The following is a 15,381-nucleotide window of genomic DNA, read 5'->3' as shown; positions in this document are numbered from 1 at the left end:
TTGTACACGCGCAGCACTGGACACAGAGAACTTATTTTAGAAAAGGCAGCTGCCACACAAGAACCACCCTGTGCGTGGCCTCTAGCACGAGGCTTCGCAGGGCACTGCAGGTGGAGGTGGGCGGAGCCACAGAGGTGCTCAAGCCACAGCCTCCACCCTGCCCTGACCTGAGACCACAGCAACCTGATGCTTATAGACTTGGCGAAGGTAGATGTCGTCCTTGTAACTATTGACTAACTATGTTTCTGCAAAACAAAGATCCTCAAGGGAGATAAACCTCTGTGAACAGAACGGTCTCGCCTTGGGGCTACTAATATTTTCTAAACACAACTTACTTTAACTTCAAAAAGCCTAAATTATAATATTTTCCTTCTCCTAGTCTTATCTTTTCAAAAACGTAGCCGGAGTGCTTACTTTGACAATGAATTCAGCTGTTCTTGAAGGAGATTCTTTATTTCTTCATTTTCTGGATAATCACTGTACAGAAAAGATTGTGAGTCAGCTCATGCTCTTACACATGTAATACAACCATGTATTTCTTCACCAGAAAAAAAGTTGTGCCAATAAATACCCTTTGCAATAGCTGGTTTAAAAAGCTGGTTACAGACCAAACAGCAACTACTCAAGAACCTATCAACCACCTTTCGTGACTGCTTTTAGTTTTAGTTAAAACAAACAAACAAAAATGAGTAAAGAAAGTCTCATTGGCTTTCAAGAAACCAGAAAATTTATCAGTTGGCTCTAAAAACAATCATTTTAGATTCACGTTAATAAGGAACCTAGCAATGACTAAAGGAATTTGTTCTTTCTGCTCTGCAAAATGGACATTCATTTCTCCAAGGAGATACTTCTTGGAGAATAGATACCCATCACACTATTTTTTTTTTTTTTTTTATTCCCCTAACCCCTGCCTACCTGTGCACTCGACATGGCAGAAGTCCAATAACACTCGCAGATTTAACTAATAACCATACTACTAGTCACCGTATGTTTTTGCAGTGAGGCAGGCGGGGACATTCATAAAACATACAATACCTCTGCAGTAAGCCCATTCTTGCTGCTTTTAAAATGGATTTGAAGCCTGGCTTCAAATTCCTCTTGGCCTAATTGGCCATCTTCACACTCATCATACATACCACATTCCACATTTGGACCACAACCAGAGAGCTGCTCGTGTACCCAGCCCCCCACACGCCCCCGGAGGGTGGGGACGAGAGGCACATCAGGGATTGTTTCAATGTGTCTGCCTCAGCTTGTCTTTACAGGCTCCCGCTGTACTGATTTTCAGGGTGCCCTTCAACCCCAAGGAAATTAAGAAAGGAAAACAGCAAGTGGTAAAAACTTACACATGAGAAATGTCCAGAGAATACTGTCCGTTCCACGGCTGGTGTAATAAGAAAGCTTTCAAGGCAAGAGAGGCCCTTGGAATAAGGAGATAGGGGCACCACACAGGCTCTAGACAAAAAAATAATAATAATAAAAATTAAAAATAAATAATAATTAATAAATAAAATAATAAAATTTCTTTCAATAAAATTTTGCAGTCCTGCGACGAAGCTTCAGCTACAGCAGTTTACAGAGAAGTCAACAGAGAACAAAGTAGAAATGTGGCAACTGAGAGAGTGTACTCAGTGTAATCACTGCTTAAAGACAAGCAGGCTAGGAGTGGGGAGATTCTCTTCATTCAAATGATTAATATCTCTTTTTCCCCTTTTTAAAAGGTAACTGTCCTTGTATGGTATGAAAACACTGATCTTAAGTGAATAAAAGATTCAATGTAACAAAACTCAACCGACATTAAGAAAGCTCATTATTTTGAAATACTAAAAACAGTACTTACCGGTGTCATCTGATACCATTTGCCATCTTTGCTCTTCTGAGACTATTAGACAACATGGCCCATCAACCTTGAGCCTGTCACTAAAAGCCACCTCTGATCAAAGGCATTTTCAGGTCTCACTTGTAAGAGCAGCCCTTGAACAGAAGGATCATCTTCCTAGACCACGGGCCCTAGCATCCCCTACGGGCAACAGTGGCTTACTTAGCACACAACAGAGATTTGCCTGTTGTTCAGCACGTTCTAGCCTAAAGAAGCAGAAGCCCCAGGGCCCGGTGTCTACACAGCTGTGCGGCAGCTAACTTACACAGCCTGCTGGGTCGGACACTCGAGCGAATACAGTTCTTCGGAACTTCATTTCAACTTTAATGAATTAACCTTAATTAATTTCAACTAACTTAAATTTAAAAACTAATACTTGATTCAGTCATTGGATAACTTTTAAATCTATTAGGAAGAAGATGAATAGCTTCGTGGCCACTTTTTCAGTTGTAAGTTTTATAGAATCTAAAAACAGCTTAAGTATTTCTGCTGAAAATTTGTGCTCTGAATTAAGATAAGTTCTAATGTAAAATACACACTGGATTTTGAAAACTGAGCACTCAAAAATGTGAAATATCTCATCAGTAATTTTTTTTTAAATTTTTTTAACATTTATTTATTTATTTTTTTAATTTTTTTTAATGTTTATTTATTTTTGAGACAGAGAGAAAACAGAGCATGAACAGGGGAGGGGCAGAGAGAGAGGGAGACACAGAATCTGAAACAGGCTCCAGGCTCTGAGCTGTCAGCACAGAGCCTGACGCGGGGCTCGAACCCACAGACCGTGAGATCATGACCTGAGCCGAAGTCAGATGCTCAACCGACGAAGCCACCCAGGTGCCCCTAACATTTATTTATTTTTGAGACAGAGAGAGACAGAGCATGAACAGGGGAGGGGCAGAGAGAGAGGGAGACACAGAATCTGAAACAGGCTCCAGGCTCTGAGCGGTCAGTACAGAGCCCGACGCGGGGCTAGAACTCACGGACCGCGAGATCATGACCTGAGCCGAAGTCCGACGCTTAACCGACCGAGCCACCCAGGCGCCCCCATCAGTAATTTTTAATACTGACTATATGCTGAAAAAATTTTGGATATGCTAGGTTAAATAAAATTTTTATTAAAATTAATTTTATCTGTTTCTTTTTACTTTTGTTAAAGTGGGTACCAGAAAATGTAAACTAACATATGGGGCTCACATTACATTTCTACTAGTACTGCTTTAGAAAACTTCATTCTATGTTGTTAGCTAAGAATTAAATCATAGATATAATATCTTGTGTGGACTTTTCAAAGTCAGAACATGGTCAGAAATATTTCTTTATAAAAATTTTTTAAGTTTATTTTTATTTATTTTGAGAGAGAGATAAAGAGCAAACGGGAGAGGGGCAGCGGGAGAGGGAGACAGAATCCCAAGCAGGCTCCATGCTGTTAGCGTAGAGCCCCACGCGGGGCTCAGATTCACAACTGTGAGATCACAACCTGAGCTGAAGTCAAGAGTCGGACACTTAACCAACTGAGCCACCCAGGAGCCTCTGGTCAGAAATATTTGTAATACTACTTTTTTTCAAACCCAAGAGTTTTAATATTGACTCATTAAAATCACTTAAACTGCAGTCCATATTCAGAGGACCTCTGTTACTTCCTTATCCTGACAGGTATATTCCTTGTCGGAAGCCCAGCATCCATCCAAGGCTCCTGCCTGCACTGGCTTCTCATGTCTCCTGAGTCTCCCCTAATCTAGAACAGTCTTCTCACCTTTTTGTTTTTGGTCTTACACAATGTTTTCATTTTGGAAAAGTCCTGGCCCATTCATTGTCTTAGGAACTGGTCTCCATTGTGATTTGTGTGTTTTCTGAGCCTCAAACTCTGGTCAAACATTTTCGGCAAGAAAAGGATACAAGGGATGTTGCATACTTCCCACCACATTCCATTGGAGGGAGCATGTCAGCTGGCCTCCTGTTAACAATGAATCTGATCATCTAGTTAAGGGGAACTCATGGGCTCTGTCGTAGTCAAGGCACAGTTTCCTCTTTACAATTAGTAGGTAACATGGCGGGTGGGGTGCAGCATGAGGAGATACTGTGAGACCGAATTTCCCATTCCCTTCCACCCAGTGGTCTGACACCCACTGATGACCCTGGCTTGAGCCAACTATACATTAGGAAGGGGAATTGGTGATTTTCTAGTTCCATCATTCTGTTTCCATTTATCAACCAGCATTCTTCTACAAATAGAAGCCTTCTCTTCTTGCCCACACCCGTTCCTCTTTTTCTTTGAATATTACTAGGAAATAACGGATTAAAAAAAAAAATCAATACAGCTGTTATTCTTTGCAATGTTCAGACGGCCCCAGATTTGGTAGCGGAAGCCCCTAAATGCTAGTTTTTACATCTTTATGACAGGTTCTCATTAGTCTTTCAATTCCTTCCTTAGTTTCTGGCAACACACAATGTCCCAGACTCATCTTGTAACTTTCTTGCCTCTGTCCTGGAATAAACTGTCCAAGGAGCCCTGGTTCTTTTTAGTTGGGAAATGGAATTTATAAACCAAATCTGGGTGCAAGGAACGCTCATTGCCATCTAAATGTCATTGCTTCTAGGTGTGAGATCAGTATACAGAACCAGGATATGAGGAAATAAGGAAATAACATTAAAATTAAGGAAATCACATTAAAAAAAGAAAAAAGTCACGAATTTATACTGGTATCTCCAATGCAGATCCACTCCTGGAGGGTTCTTCCTCCGCACCCCCCATTCCGTGTCTGTATCTCCCTTTTCCCTCAATAGGAACCCTGGTTCCCCTAAACTGCATTTACTGGTCTGTTCCAGCTGATAATATACACAAAACAGTTTCAGAATGACTAGTGCCACTGTCAACGAGTGGACTGGTGCCACCACCCAGGGCAAATTCTTTTGCGGCTCTTTGTCCCCAGTATGAACCACTACGGTGCACCGGGAGACTTCTGGCTTTCAGTTATTTGAACTATTCTTACCAATTTGTCATATGGTTTGGTTGAATGGTTTGTGTTCAATTCTAGAGTTTGCTTTTTCTTTCACCCTTGTTTTCATTTTATGGTTGACCTCTGAACAGCATGGGTTTGAACCACACGGGTCCACTTACAGGTGAATTTTTTTCAATAAATACAGCACCATACTGCAAATGTATTTTCTCTCATGAGTTGACAAAATTATGATTTCATGAAAATCTCCTGTGATTTTCTTAATAACATTTTCCTTTCTCTAGCTTACTTTATTATAAGAATACACATATAATACATATAACATACAAAGTATGTGTTAATCGACTGTTTAGGTCATTGGTAAGGATTCTGGCAACAGCAGGCTATCAGGAAAGTTTCTGGGGAGTGAAAAATTATACTTGGATTTTCAACTGCACGAGGGGCTGACAGCCCTAAGCCCCATGCTATTCAAGGGTCACTTGTATTTTCTGAGTACGCACAACATTTACGTGATTCCGAACTTGAAACTATATGATATTAGTCTACTCACTGAAGTCTCACCCATCCCGATTCTCTCCATCTTTCCATCTACCTCCTATGACTCCTTTTACTAATCGTGTTCTTTAGATCTTGGATTATTCTGCGTTGCTGTTATTTCTGTAAAATAAGCAAGTGCAGAAGCAGACCGCACACACCGTTACCCTGGCACTGCTCACCTACCCATCCCCTATCACTCCACATCAGTTCACAGAGACAGCCCTCATTCTAGTTTACTGCTAGACTATCCCATTGTGCACATATTCCCAAATTTATTCTCTCCAGAATTTTGCTACGGTCACATGTATGGATGGACATGTCCGGGTAAATCGTTAGTAGTGGAACCGCTGAGTAAAAAGGTAAATATACGTGCGCTTTTGTGAACTACTGCCCAATCCCCCCCTCCGGGGAGTGCTCCGTGAGTACTGCACGAGTTACTGGTTTCCTCAGATCTGCAAGGGCATGTTTTCAAGCTCTCAATTTTTATTGATCTGACAGTTGAGAAGCAGATTCTTAGTGTAATTTTAATCTGTATGTTTCTTATTAGGAATAAAGTTGAGCATCTTTTCATATATTTAAGGGCCATTGGTATATATATATTTTCTTCTCTGTGGGTAGTCTATTAAGGACTTGGAAATAACTTCTAGAAATACCTTCTCCCAGGTTATCATTTGTATTTTGCTTTGCTGATAGTTTCTGTTGCTATGAAGTTTTTAAAATTTTTCCATTCGGTAAAATCTATCTTGTACACCCAGGTTATTAAGAGAGGAATGTACCTGGTAAGAGTGAGACTCACCTACATACCTACAGAACCATTAAAACCAGCACCGGAAGAGACGAGCGTGGGTTAACTTATTAGCACACTCTCTCTCTACTCACCCTTACTAGACAACCACGTAATCCTCCAGCTCTCAAGTCGGCCCCTGCCACTTTCAGACGGTAGTGGCTGCTGGCAGTAGGTTACAAAATGTTTGGAAATAGTCCATGTGAGGACACAAAGACTTAACGGTACAAATTAAGCTTGGAAACAGAGGAAGTTTCCAGGTTAAGTGGTAGTTTCTTAATCAATGGACAATGAAAAGACACAAGAGAATATTCTTAAAAAGCAGCACTCCACAGTTTTTACATAATGTGAGCAAGACAACCTTTACCAAGCCAGGGCAAACGGAGGGAAACGTCTGATTTTTAAAAACAAATGTGTCATTTCTCCGAAACGAAACATTGCTGATGGCATCCCAATGGGGGTGAAAAAATTGCAAGTGAACTCCATTCCCTCCTACCTTTCTTCTCAAGGGCAAAGATCAGCCATGAGAACACAACAGGTGACCATCTCGCAGCTAGAGAAAGTCAGCTACAAGAGCTCGTTCACGTCTAGAAATGACAGTGTAGAATGAAAAGGCGGCTCGCGGCACAGATACTCTCCCTCACACGTTCTGCTTGGTCTGGGCTACAGCTATCGGGGTGTCAAACAGAACCACGCCCAGACTCTTGGCTGCCTGTGTGACAGCGGTGCAGAAAACACTGAAGAGCTGAGAAGAAAAGCAGGAGGAAGATCGCTCCCCCGCCAAGCGGAGGTGGCAAATGGCAAGGCGCGCAGGCGGTCTGGGAAGGAGAGGACGCTGCCCTGGTGACTTTTTCACTATGACGCAATGAGGGGGGGAAGAAGGGACACAAGAAACACTACTGACATTTTGGGCGGGACCATTCTTCATCGTCCAGACTGTTCCATGCACTGCATGCTGTTCAGTAACCCCAGACCTCCCCCCTGCCCCCGCAAGTCGTGACACATTTCCAAATACCCCAAAAGAAAACCACTGGAAATGACTGGAAAGCAGAGGCAGACGAAGAGGCAGGGTTTGGGCATAAATCTGACTGCAGAAAGCCTCCTTCTGTGTGCTCCCTCGGGGAAAAGCGTGTCGTCCAGCAGTGGCCCGAGCAGCCGGGAGGAACTGGACTATGGTCTCTAACACCACGCCGACGCCTTTCAGGGTGTGTGGAAACTGCATCCAACTGGAATGTCATTAAACAAGTCCCACACTCTTGGATTCCTTCTTGACGCCGCTAAAAAAAAGTCTTATGATTTTTTTTTTTTTTTAATGCCATTTTATGACCCTGATAAATAAGGCAGCAAAGGTTCTCCAACTCAAAAACAGGGCCCCTCGTCTTCTATGTTTGTCAGACCTTCTCGCTTATTGAGGCGGGGAGGGCTGAGACAAATGTAAACGGGGGGAGAGGGGGAGAGGACTTTCTAAGCTGTTCTAAGAAAACCGACAAACCTGAACCAGTAGGATATTCTCTACTTGTTATTAAGGAGAATTAAAGAAAATTTATTAAGTATATCACTGCATATGACCTAAAATGATTTTTCATCCCATATTAAGAAGCCCAAACTGTCTAATTCCCCAGAATAAGAATATATTAAACATAATTTTCCCAGACCATATCAGCATGTATCTGGAGGTAAACACAGAGACCTCTTCTTGCTAACTCCATATTTACACTGCCACCAGTTTTGATTCTTTAATGGGTATCGAATGTTGTCTAAAGGTCAATATTGACCTTTCCCCATTAGTATTTTAAAGACTTTCCCTTTCTGGCTGAGGGTACATCACTAGAGATTGGATAGGAATGATTTAACGATGGGCTCCGATTCTGTAGTCACTTTAATTTAAGAAAGAGCTACCTTGGCTCTGGTAGACTCGAATTTTAAATTAATTGTGACTGAAAAGTTTTCAAACATTTGGATTATACTAGCGCACCTCTTTAACCTACAACTAGTAACTAAATTAGAAAGAAAACCATCTTGAAGTTCCCTCGATTTCCGCAAGAACTTGAGGTGTGTTACGGAAGGAAGGAGGGGATGGCCGCCCCTCTGCGGAGCTGGCAAACGTCTCAAGGACAGATGCGGGCATGCAATCCTCAACCCCTGGCTTCAGCAGGTGGCCATCACAGTCACACAGGAGGAAGCGACGGTACCAAATCCACTGGCAGGGGTGGGGAAGCGACAAAAACAAAGCACACCTAACAGAACTTCGAGGGAGCCCGGCCAGCATCCGCAGCACGCTGGGAGCACCTCAAGCAGGAACGCAAGGTCCAAGGGCAGGTTTCAAAACACTGTCTCTGAATGTGCCAAAGACTGACCTTCCAGAGGTACAGACAGTTCCCAGAGCTGCCAGTTCTAGGCTGAAACTCAGCAAGTGACCAAACAAGTCTCTTAGGAAATGTTCTACAGATCAGCAGCCTGGAGTGCACACCGCAGGGATGCCTGGAGAATACTTAATGCAGGAAGTTTCCTGCTTCGCTCCAATTAGGATCAGAAGGTCTGTCTCCCTCCAAAAGCACATTCCAAGGATGAACGCTGTATTTCATTGGACACAAGCTGCCTTTCAAACCGACAATCCCACTCTTTTTTCAAAGTCACAGAGGTTATAGTTACTAAAATATTCTTCATTCTGATAAAAACAATCTAAAAATAGGTATGATAGAGCAATCATCTAATTTTATTTTGACTGGCCATTTAACCTATCTTAAGATAGGTATCAAAATTCATGACAGAACACTGTCTGTCCTTACCAAAGTACCTTTTCTATGATACATGCTCGCCCCTTTCTTTTCTAACATGGTTTGTTTTCTCCCTTCCTTTCTTTCTTTCTTCCTTCCTTCCTTCCTTCTTTCTCCCTTCCCTCCTCCCTCCCTCCCATCTATCTATCTATCTATCTATCTATCTTTCTTTCTTTCTTTCTCTCTCTCTCTCTCTCTCTCTCTCCCTCCCTCCCTCCCTCTCTCTGTCTCTCTCTGCCCAACATGGGCTCCAACTTGTGAGATTAAGAGTCACATGTTCTACCTACTGAGCCAGCCAGGCGACCCCAGTAATATATGCTTGCAAAAGAGATCAAGCTCATTAGGAAAAAGCCAGCAGCACCTAACCACTAGATTCACCTCCTCTGATGAGTTCTCCTGAATTCTAAGTGTATCATTTTTACGTAGACATCTTTGATCTTTTGACAAAGCACTCTGCAAAGGGTCAAAGAAGGGGCACTTGCCAAACCAGAGGCGGAGAATGACTGGCATCTGCAGTTACAGAGTCCAGCGCACTCAAGCTTGAAGTTAATATATTTCCTTAAACTCAGATGGTTAGAAAGCAAGACCGAAATGAAACACAGGCAGCTCTGTGTTTGGAAGAGAGCAGCCTGGACAAAATAAAGACAGGTGTCACACACACACTTTCACTGGCGTCCCATACCGGTTAACTCTTGTTCATCCATTCTGAAACACGTGGACTTCATAGACATCTCCAGGACTCGGATACACCCGTCATCTGATGCCAAGATCACTTTATCTGAAGTACACCAGTCCACATCCAATATCCGAAAGGTCACGTTTCTTCCGCTTCTTAAACTGCTCACCATCTGAACCTACAAGAGTGAATTTGGTTGTCATTTTCAGAAAGAAAAGGAAGATGTTCATCACAGACGGTGCCTGTGGCAAAGACCAGCGCGAGTTAAAACCGAACAGTCTTTGGCAATCTCCTTTCCACATGCAGGTTGCATTTTAAAGATTCCAAAGACAGTGATACCATTAAAAGCGAGAAAATGGTTTTGAGAAGCTTGCTCGACCCATTACACAGGCTTCATTTCTACATCAGAAGGAGGGAGAAGAATACAGCTCCTGTACACAGCTTGGTTGGAGGGCCCCTCCCGGGGCTGAGCCCACCTCTTTTGTGTCCCACACTTCCGCACCGTCGCTGTACATTGCTATTAGTTTTTGGTTTCCTTTACCAGGGGCAAAACGAATCTTCCTCACCCAGCTGCGGTGTGTAGGTATTCCTCTGAGGACACACAAAAACAAAATGCCAGTATGAAGCAGGGTAAGATCTCGTCACCAGAAACTATGTCCAATGACTCTTTCTAGGTCTGTTTTTGACAAGGTCTGGTGACGCGAGAACCACTTTGCTTTCTGGGACAGGGGTCCCATCCGACGGAAAGGGTCTGCCTTTTCACAACAACTGGAATAATGTCTCAGCAAGCACTTCTGCCTGCACACTAAATGTCTCCGACGAATGACCCAGAGCTTGGCTCAAGGCCCTTCCTCCCAAGTTCAGTGACAAGAGACCCAAGGGTGCAAGCGACACCGGGTCATGTTTAAGGATCCTACTTACCATGTCACAAGCCTCCGAAGGAAATGTAACAAGAAGCTACTTTTTTTTTTTTAATCAAGTAATATTGCATTCTTAAATCATACCTGGATACTCTGCCTTTCAAGTCCCAAAAATTTAAATTTCCATCCATATCTCCAAGAACTAATGTGTCACCTTTCCAAGCGATGCAGGTAATACTACCCATACTTCCCTAGAAAACAACAGCAACAAATACACATGGTTTTCACTACTTAAGAGCCATCAAAACAGAGAAATGTTTTTACCTAATGTGATAAAATAATACAGGTATTTTAATTAAAACTTCACTATAAACGGTTTTGCTTTAGTATGAATGCCATCAAATACTAACAGACTTCGGACACTAAAAGTGCCACCCACCTAGTTCATCAATTTCAACGATGAAGAAACAGGAGATTTCAATTTGACAGACATTAAGTTATCCGAACTAAATTTATAGAGAAAAGATATCTTTTAAGGAAGAAATACCTCATAGAAAGCAAATTAAAAGAAATAAAGAGAAGGAAGAAAACCTTTTCCAGAGAGCTCTTGTCTCCAACTTATCATTCACTGCAAAAGGATAAACCAATCTATTCCACAGGAAACTACTCAAAGCTGTTTCAGAACGGATTGTGCAGTTTTTCTACTGAAAAGGGGACCCAGAGTTTCACGGTTACCTTCAGGAATAATGAAGGTAAAAAGACACTGTAGATTACAGGCGTCTGCACAATCTGAATTCACAGAAAGCTTTGCAAAGAAGGTACACATGGAAACTCAAATATAAGAAGGTAACACTATTGTAGTAACTCCCAGGCGGGGGAGAAAGGAGCCTACTGCTCTAACAGACGCACAGAGGCAGTGTGACAGAGACCCTAGGAGTCCTAGCTGCCTGGGCTTGGATCTGAGCTTTATCACTCAAATCTGTTGTGTGCTTTGGGGCGCATTCACTTAATCTTCCTGCCTCTTGGATTTATTATGGATCAAGTAGGTTAAGCTCATGCAACTTGAGGAGTTCCTATTACTATTAATGAATTTCTACAGGAAAGGGCTCAAAACAATGACCGCTACACAGCAGTCAATACATGCTACTATTAAACCATATTATTGCTTATTTATTTCTCCACTTATTAAATCTGCTTTTACAGCTATAAAACAAAATAAAAATAAAAATCCACATGCTTAGTTCTCATGCTATCCATAGTAGGAAGTAGAAAGCTCAAGGTTTGCCAAATTGACTATTAATAGACTGGCCCACACGTCAAATACTGCATAAATCCTAGTGGTAGTCAAGAAATAAAAGAAAAAGACTGGATTAAAAATGAATTATTTTAGGGGCGCCTGGGTGAATCAGTCGGTTAGGCATCCAGCTCTTGATCTCAGCTCAGGTCTTGATCTCAGGGTCGTGAGTTCAAGCCCTGCATTAGACTCCATACTGGGCATGGAGCGTACTTTAAAAAAAAAAAAGTATTTCAAAGAATTCAATAATAAAAAACTTAGAAAGGTATGTTAAATAAACAGAATTCTATATAGTATGAAGCAACACTCCAAGGTCTTATTAAACAATTTTTAATTAAGAATTTGCCTTTAGGGGCACCTGGGTATCTTAGTTGATTAAGTGTCTAACTCCTGATTTCAGCTTCAGGTCGTGATCTCACGGTTCATGAATTTGAACCCCACATCGGGCTCCACGGTAGCAGTGTAGAGCCTGCTTGGGATTCTCTCTCTCTCCCTCTCTCTCTCTCTCTCTCTGCCTCTCCCCCATGCTGTCTCTCAAAAATAAATAACTTAAAAAAAAAAAAAGAATTTGCCTTTACTCTTTAGTTTTAAAAACTTTCACATTTTATAACTTTACTTCCTAAACTCTAAAAATTAAAACGTAAAAGTTTAAAATTTAAGCTCTGAAATCAAATTAGAATTATAAGTGAAGATATTAATACAACCATATAATTAAACAATCCAGATCTTTCTACCTAAGAGTTTGTTGGTGGGATACGAGCCACATGGAATACCAAGGTGCTTTCAGAGGATGCGGCATAAAGCTGCTTTGTGGCTCCAAATAATCCTGAGAGAACTAAATGTAAGATTAAAACTCAACAGAGTATTATTAGTTGACACTGTTATGTTCCTGTATATAAAATATGATGTTCCAAAGATCAGAAGTAAGGCTGGCCACAAAGCAGGGACACTCATTCTCTCCCACTGTTCCAGTTTTGTGAATAAAGGCAATCAACTACAGACACTCCAGAATTTAAAATACGCCAAACTTTCCTTTTCTTTTTACCGTCTGTATATACACTATAGTTCTGGGGCCAACTCAAAGCAAATGTTTAATACTTCACATTTGGGAGGAAGGTAATAAATATTGGATTAAGACAAGCAAACAAAACCCTGCCTAAATTCTATATTAGTCCCTAGAAAATATTTAAATTCCAGAGAATAAAAATGATGAGCCAATTCCTCGTGTATTATTGAGAAGATGCTCAAATCCCTTTCCCTAACTGCTCTAACCTGCTCTAAACTACATACTCATTTCACCGGAGGCTGGTCATTCCATGAGAAAGTGGCAGATGGAGACTCGCTATAGCCTTACTTTAGACCTCCACAAAAGGAGACAGAATCTTACAAGTCCTGAGGCACAATTATCATGCTGAAAGGAATACTTTTAAGAGGGAAACTTGGGTCTAATGTCCAAAAGTTTTCAACTTTTTCTGGGGTAAGGAGGAACTGGCATCTCAATTACTGGATCGTTTCTATATCCTCATCGCAAGCGTGGAGCAGATTAGCAGCAGACGGAACTGCCTGCGAGTGGCTCTAGAAGCGCTGAGATGGGGCTTCTCTGGGCTTCCGGAGGAGGAACCTTCTATTTTCTAAGACAGCAGACAGATTCCACGGGACGGCCACAGGGCACTGCAAGTCTTCCGTCTGCACCCCTTAGTGGTCTTTCATTCTATACGCTTAAAGTAAGTTACCTTTCTGTTAGGACTACCAAATATCAATCTTTCACACTCTCATTACCACCTCCATCCTTTCAAACTAGTGACAATTGGAAAAAGGTCAAAATAGGCATTACTAAGTCTCAGGTATGACCTGTTCTATAGAACAGTAAAAATGAAACTGGTTTGAAAAGTACTTTCACATGTTAGTTTCCATTTCTAGGAGAGAAGGTTGTTTGGCCTCAACTCTTCTGTTGTTTACAAGGAAGATGTGGCAGCAGCCTCTAAGAGGTCCCACTAACCCGGCCTTGAGGACTCATGTCCCTTGGCAGTCACCTCCCACGAGGAACAGGACTGCCCCGTGAACCAACAGCACACTGAGGAAATGATGGAGTGTGATCGCCCAAGGTCCTAAACACTGCAGCTTTCTCCGTGTTCTCTCTTGGATCACTCGCTCTGGAGGAAGGCACTCGACCCTCTGGAGAGGGCCACGTGAGGAGGAACAGAGGCCACTCGTCAACAGCCTGCATTATTTTGCAATGGCCCTGCGAGTTAGCCATCTGGAAATGGACCTTGCACCCTGGCCGCCATCCTGACTACAACCCATGAGACTCCGAGTCACCTGCAAAATACGAGGGCTGGCATTCAACTAAAACATTACATTGTTAGACAACAATTTTAAATGAATAGATGTATTTTATGCCATCGTCTCATCCCTCCACTTAAGCATTATAATAGTATTAGTTAACAAAAACATCTTCTTAATCTCTTCATTAAGAACAACCTCTGAGATGCACGCGGACATGAACTGTGAACTACAGAACCTCTGGGGATCTCACAAGGTCATAGAAGGATACACATAACTTAGTGAATATTAATACCATTGCACTTACAACCTGATTACTATTACCCCAAAATAATGCTAGACTGTAAGTCAAATCCTTCAGGGTAATGCCTGAAATGGAAAGAGGAGAGACACTGGAGTCAGACGACAGACCTGAGTTTAGAACTGCCATGTTGCTAAGCTGGGTAATGTTGGGAAGGTCACTTGTTCTCCCTCAGTTTTGTCACAGATAAAATGGAAATGATTCCTCATGGATTATTAAAGAGATAAAAAGTAAGTAACACGTAGTAAGTATTTACGCTAAGTAGTTACAATGTTATTCTCTAGCAGTATGGGACAAGTTTATTATCAATGATAGTATCTCCTTAAATAGTGAAGTTTATTATTTACATTAAACTTTCTGAAATAGTTTCACAACTTAACTATGGCTTCCCTGGATATGGAATCAACAGAATCTTTGATCAGAACTCTCAATGAAGATTTAACCAGGAGTTGGACTCACATCCGGTGGAATCCGAGCACTGTCTTTCACGGAGTTTCCTTCAACCGTGAGATGATAGACTTGGCCGTCATTATCAGTAAACACAAAATGTTCTCGGGCAGAGATGTTCTGGCTGAGTTCAGATTTACTTTCTGCCTCCTGCAACAAGCTTTGGAATAGACAGAAGATAAAGGTATTTCTTTTCCCTAGAGTGACAGTTAATTAACTTGCCCAAAATATAGATGCATTAACAAGAGGTCCAAAACGATCTCAAAGAAACAAACAAATCACAAGAAACAAAAAAACAAAACAAAAGGCTGAAACGGATCTTTGCCCAGCTACTAATATAGAAAACACAAATTAGGGGCGCCTGGGTAGCTCCTGATTTCAGCTCAGGTCATGATCCCAGGGTTGTGGGACTGAGCCCTGCTTTGGGCTCTCTGCTTAAGCTTCTCTCTCTCCCTCTCCCTCTACCCCTCCCCCACACTCACAGGCTTACTCTCTCTTAAAAAAAAAAAAAAAACCCAGAACAACAACAAAACACAAATGACTCCCAACTGGTCACACTATGAGAGAACACTTACCCCCCCCC

General features: G+C 41.9%; 1 protein-coding gene across 3 annotated transcripts in view; it reads right to left on the bottom strand.

The window, feature by feature from the left end:
• Window positions 1-15,381, bottom strand: part of WDR11 (WD repeat domain 11) — a 68,016-nt gene that overhangs the window by 7,786 nt on the left and 44,849 nt on the right. For all 3 annotated transcript variants that reach the window (XM_042907864.1, XM_042907863.1, XM_042907862.1), the window contains exons 16-21: window positions 14,811-14,958; window positions 10,618-10,724; window positions 10,090-10,204; window positions 9,620-9,791; window positions 1,347-1,455; window positions 415-477 (exon numbers count right to left, since the gene is read on the bottom strand). In XM_042907864.1, the coding sequence (XP_042763798.1) occupies window positions 415-477; window positions 1,347-1,455; window positions 9,620-9,791; window positions 10,090-10,204; window positions 10,618-10,724; window positions 14,811-14,958 (714 nt within the window). The remainder of the gene's footprint in view (window positions 1-414; window positions 478-1,346; window positions 1,456-9,619; window positions 9,792-10,089; window positions 10,205-10,617; window positions 10,725-14,810; window positions 14,959-15,381) is intronic.

This window comes from Panthera leo, chromosome D2 (assembly GCF_018350215.1).
Source record: "Panthera leo isolate Ple1 chromosome D2, P.leo_Ple1_pat1.1, whole genome shotgun sequence".
NCBI lineage: Eukaryota > Metazoa > Chordata > Mammalia > Carnivora > Felidae > Panthera > Panthera leo.
The sequence above is the reverse complement of the archived record's forward strand: the minus strand, read 5'-3'. Positions and strand labels throughout refer to the sequence as shown.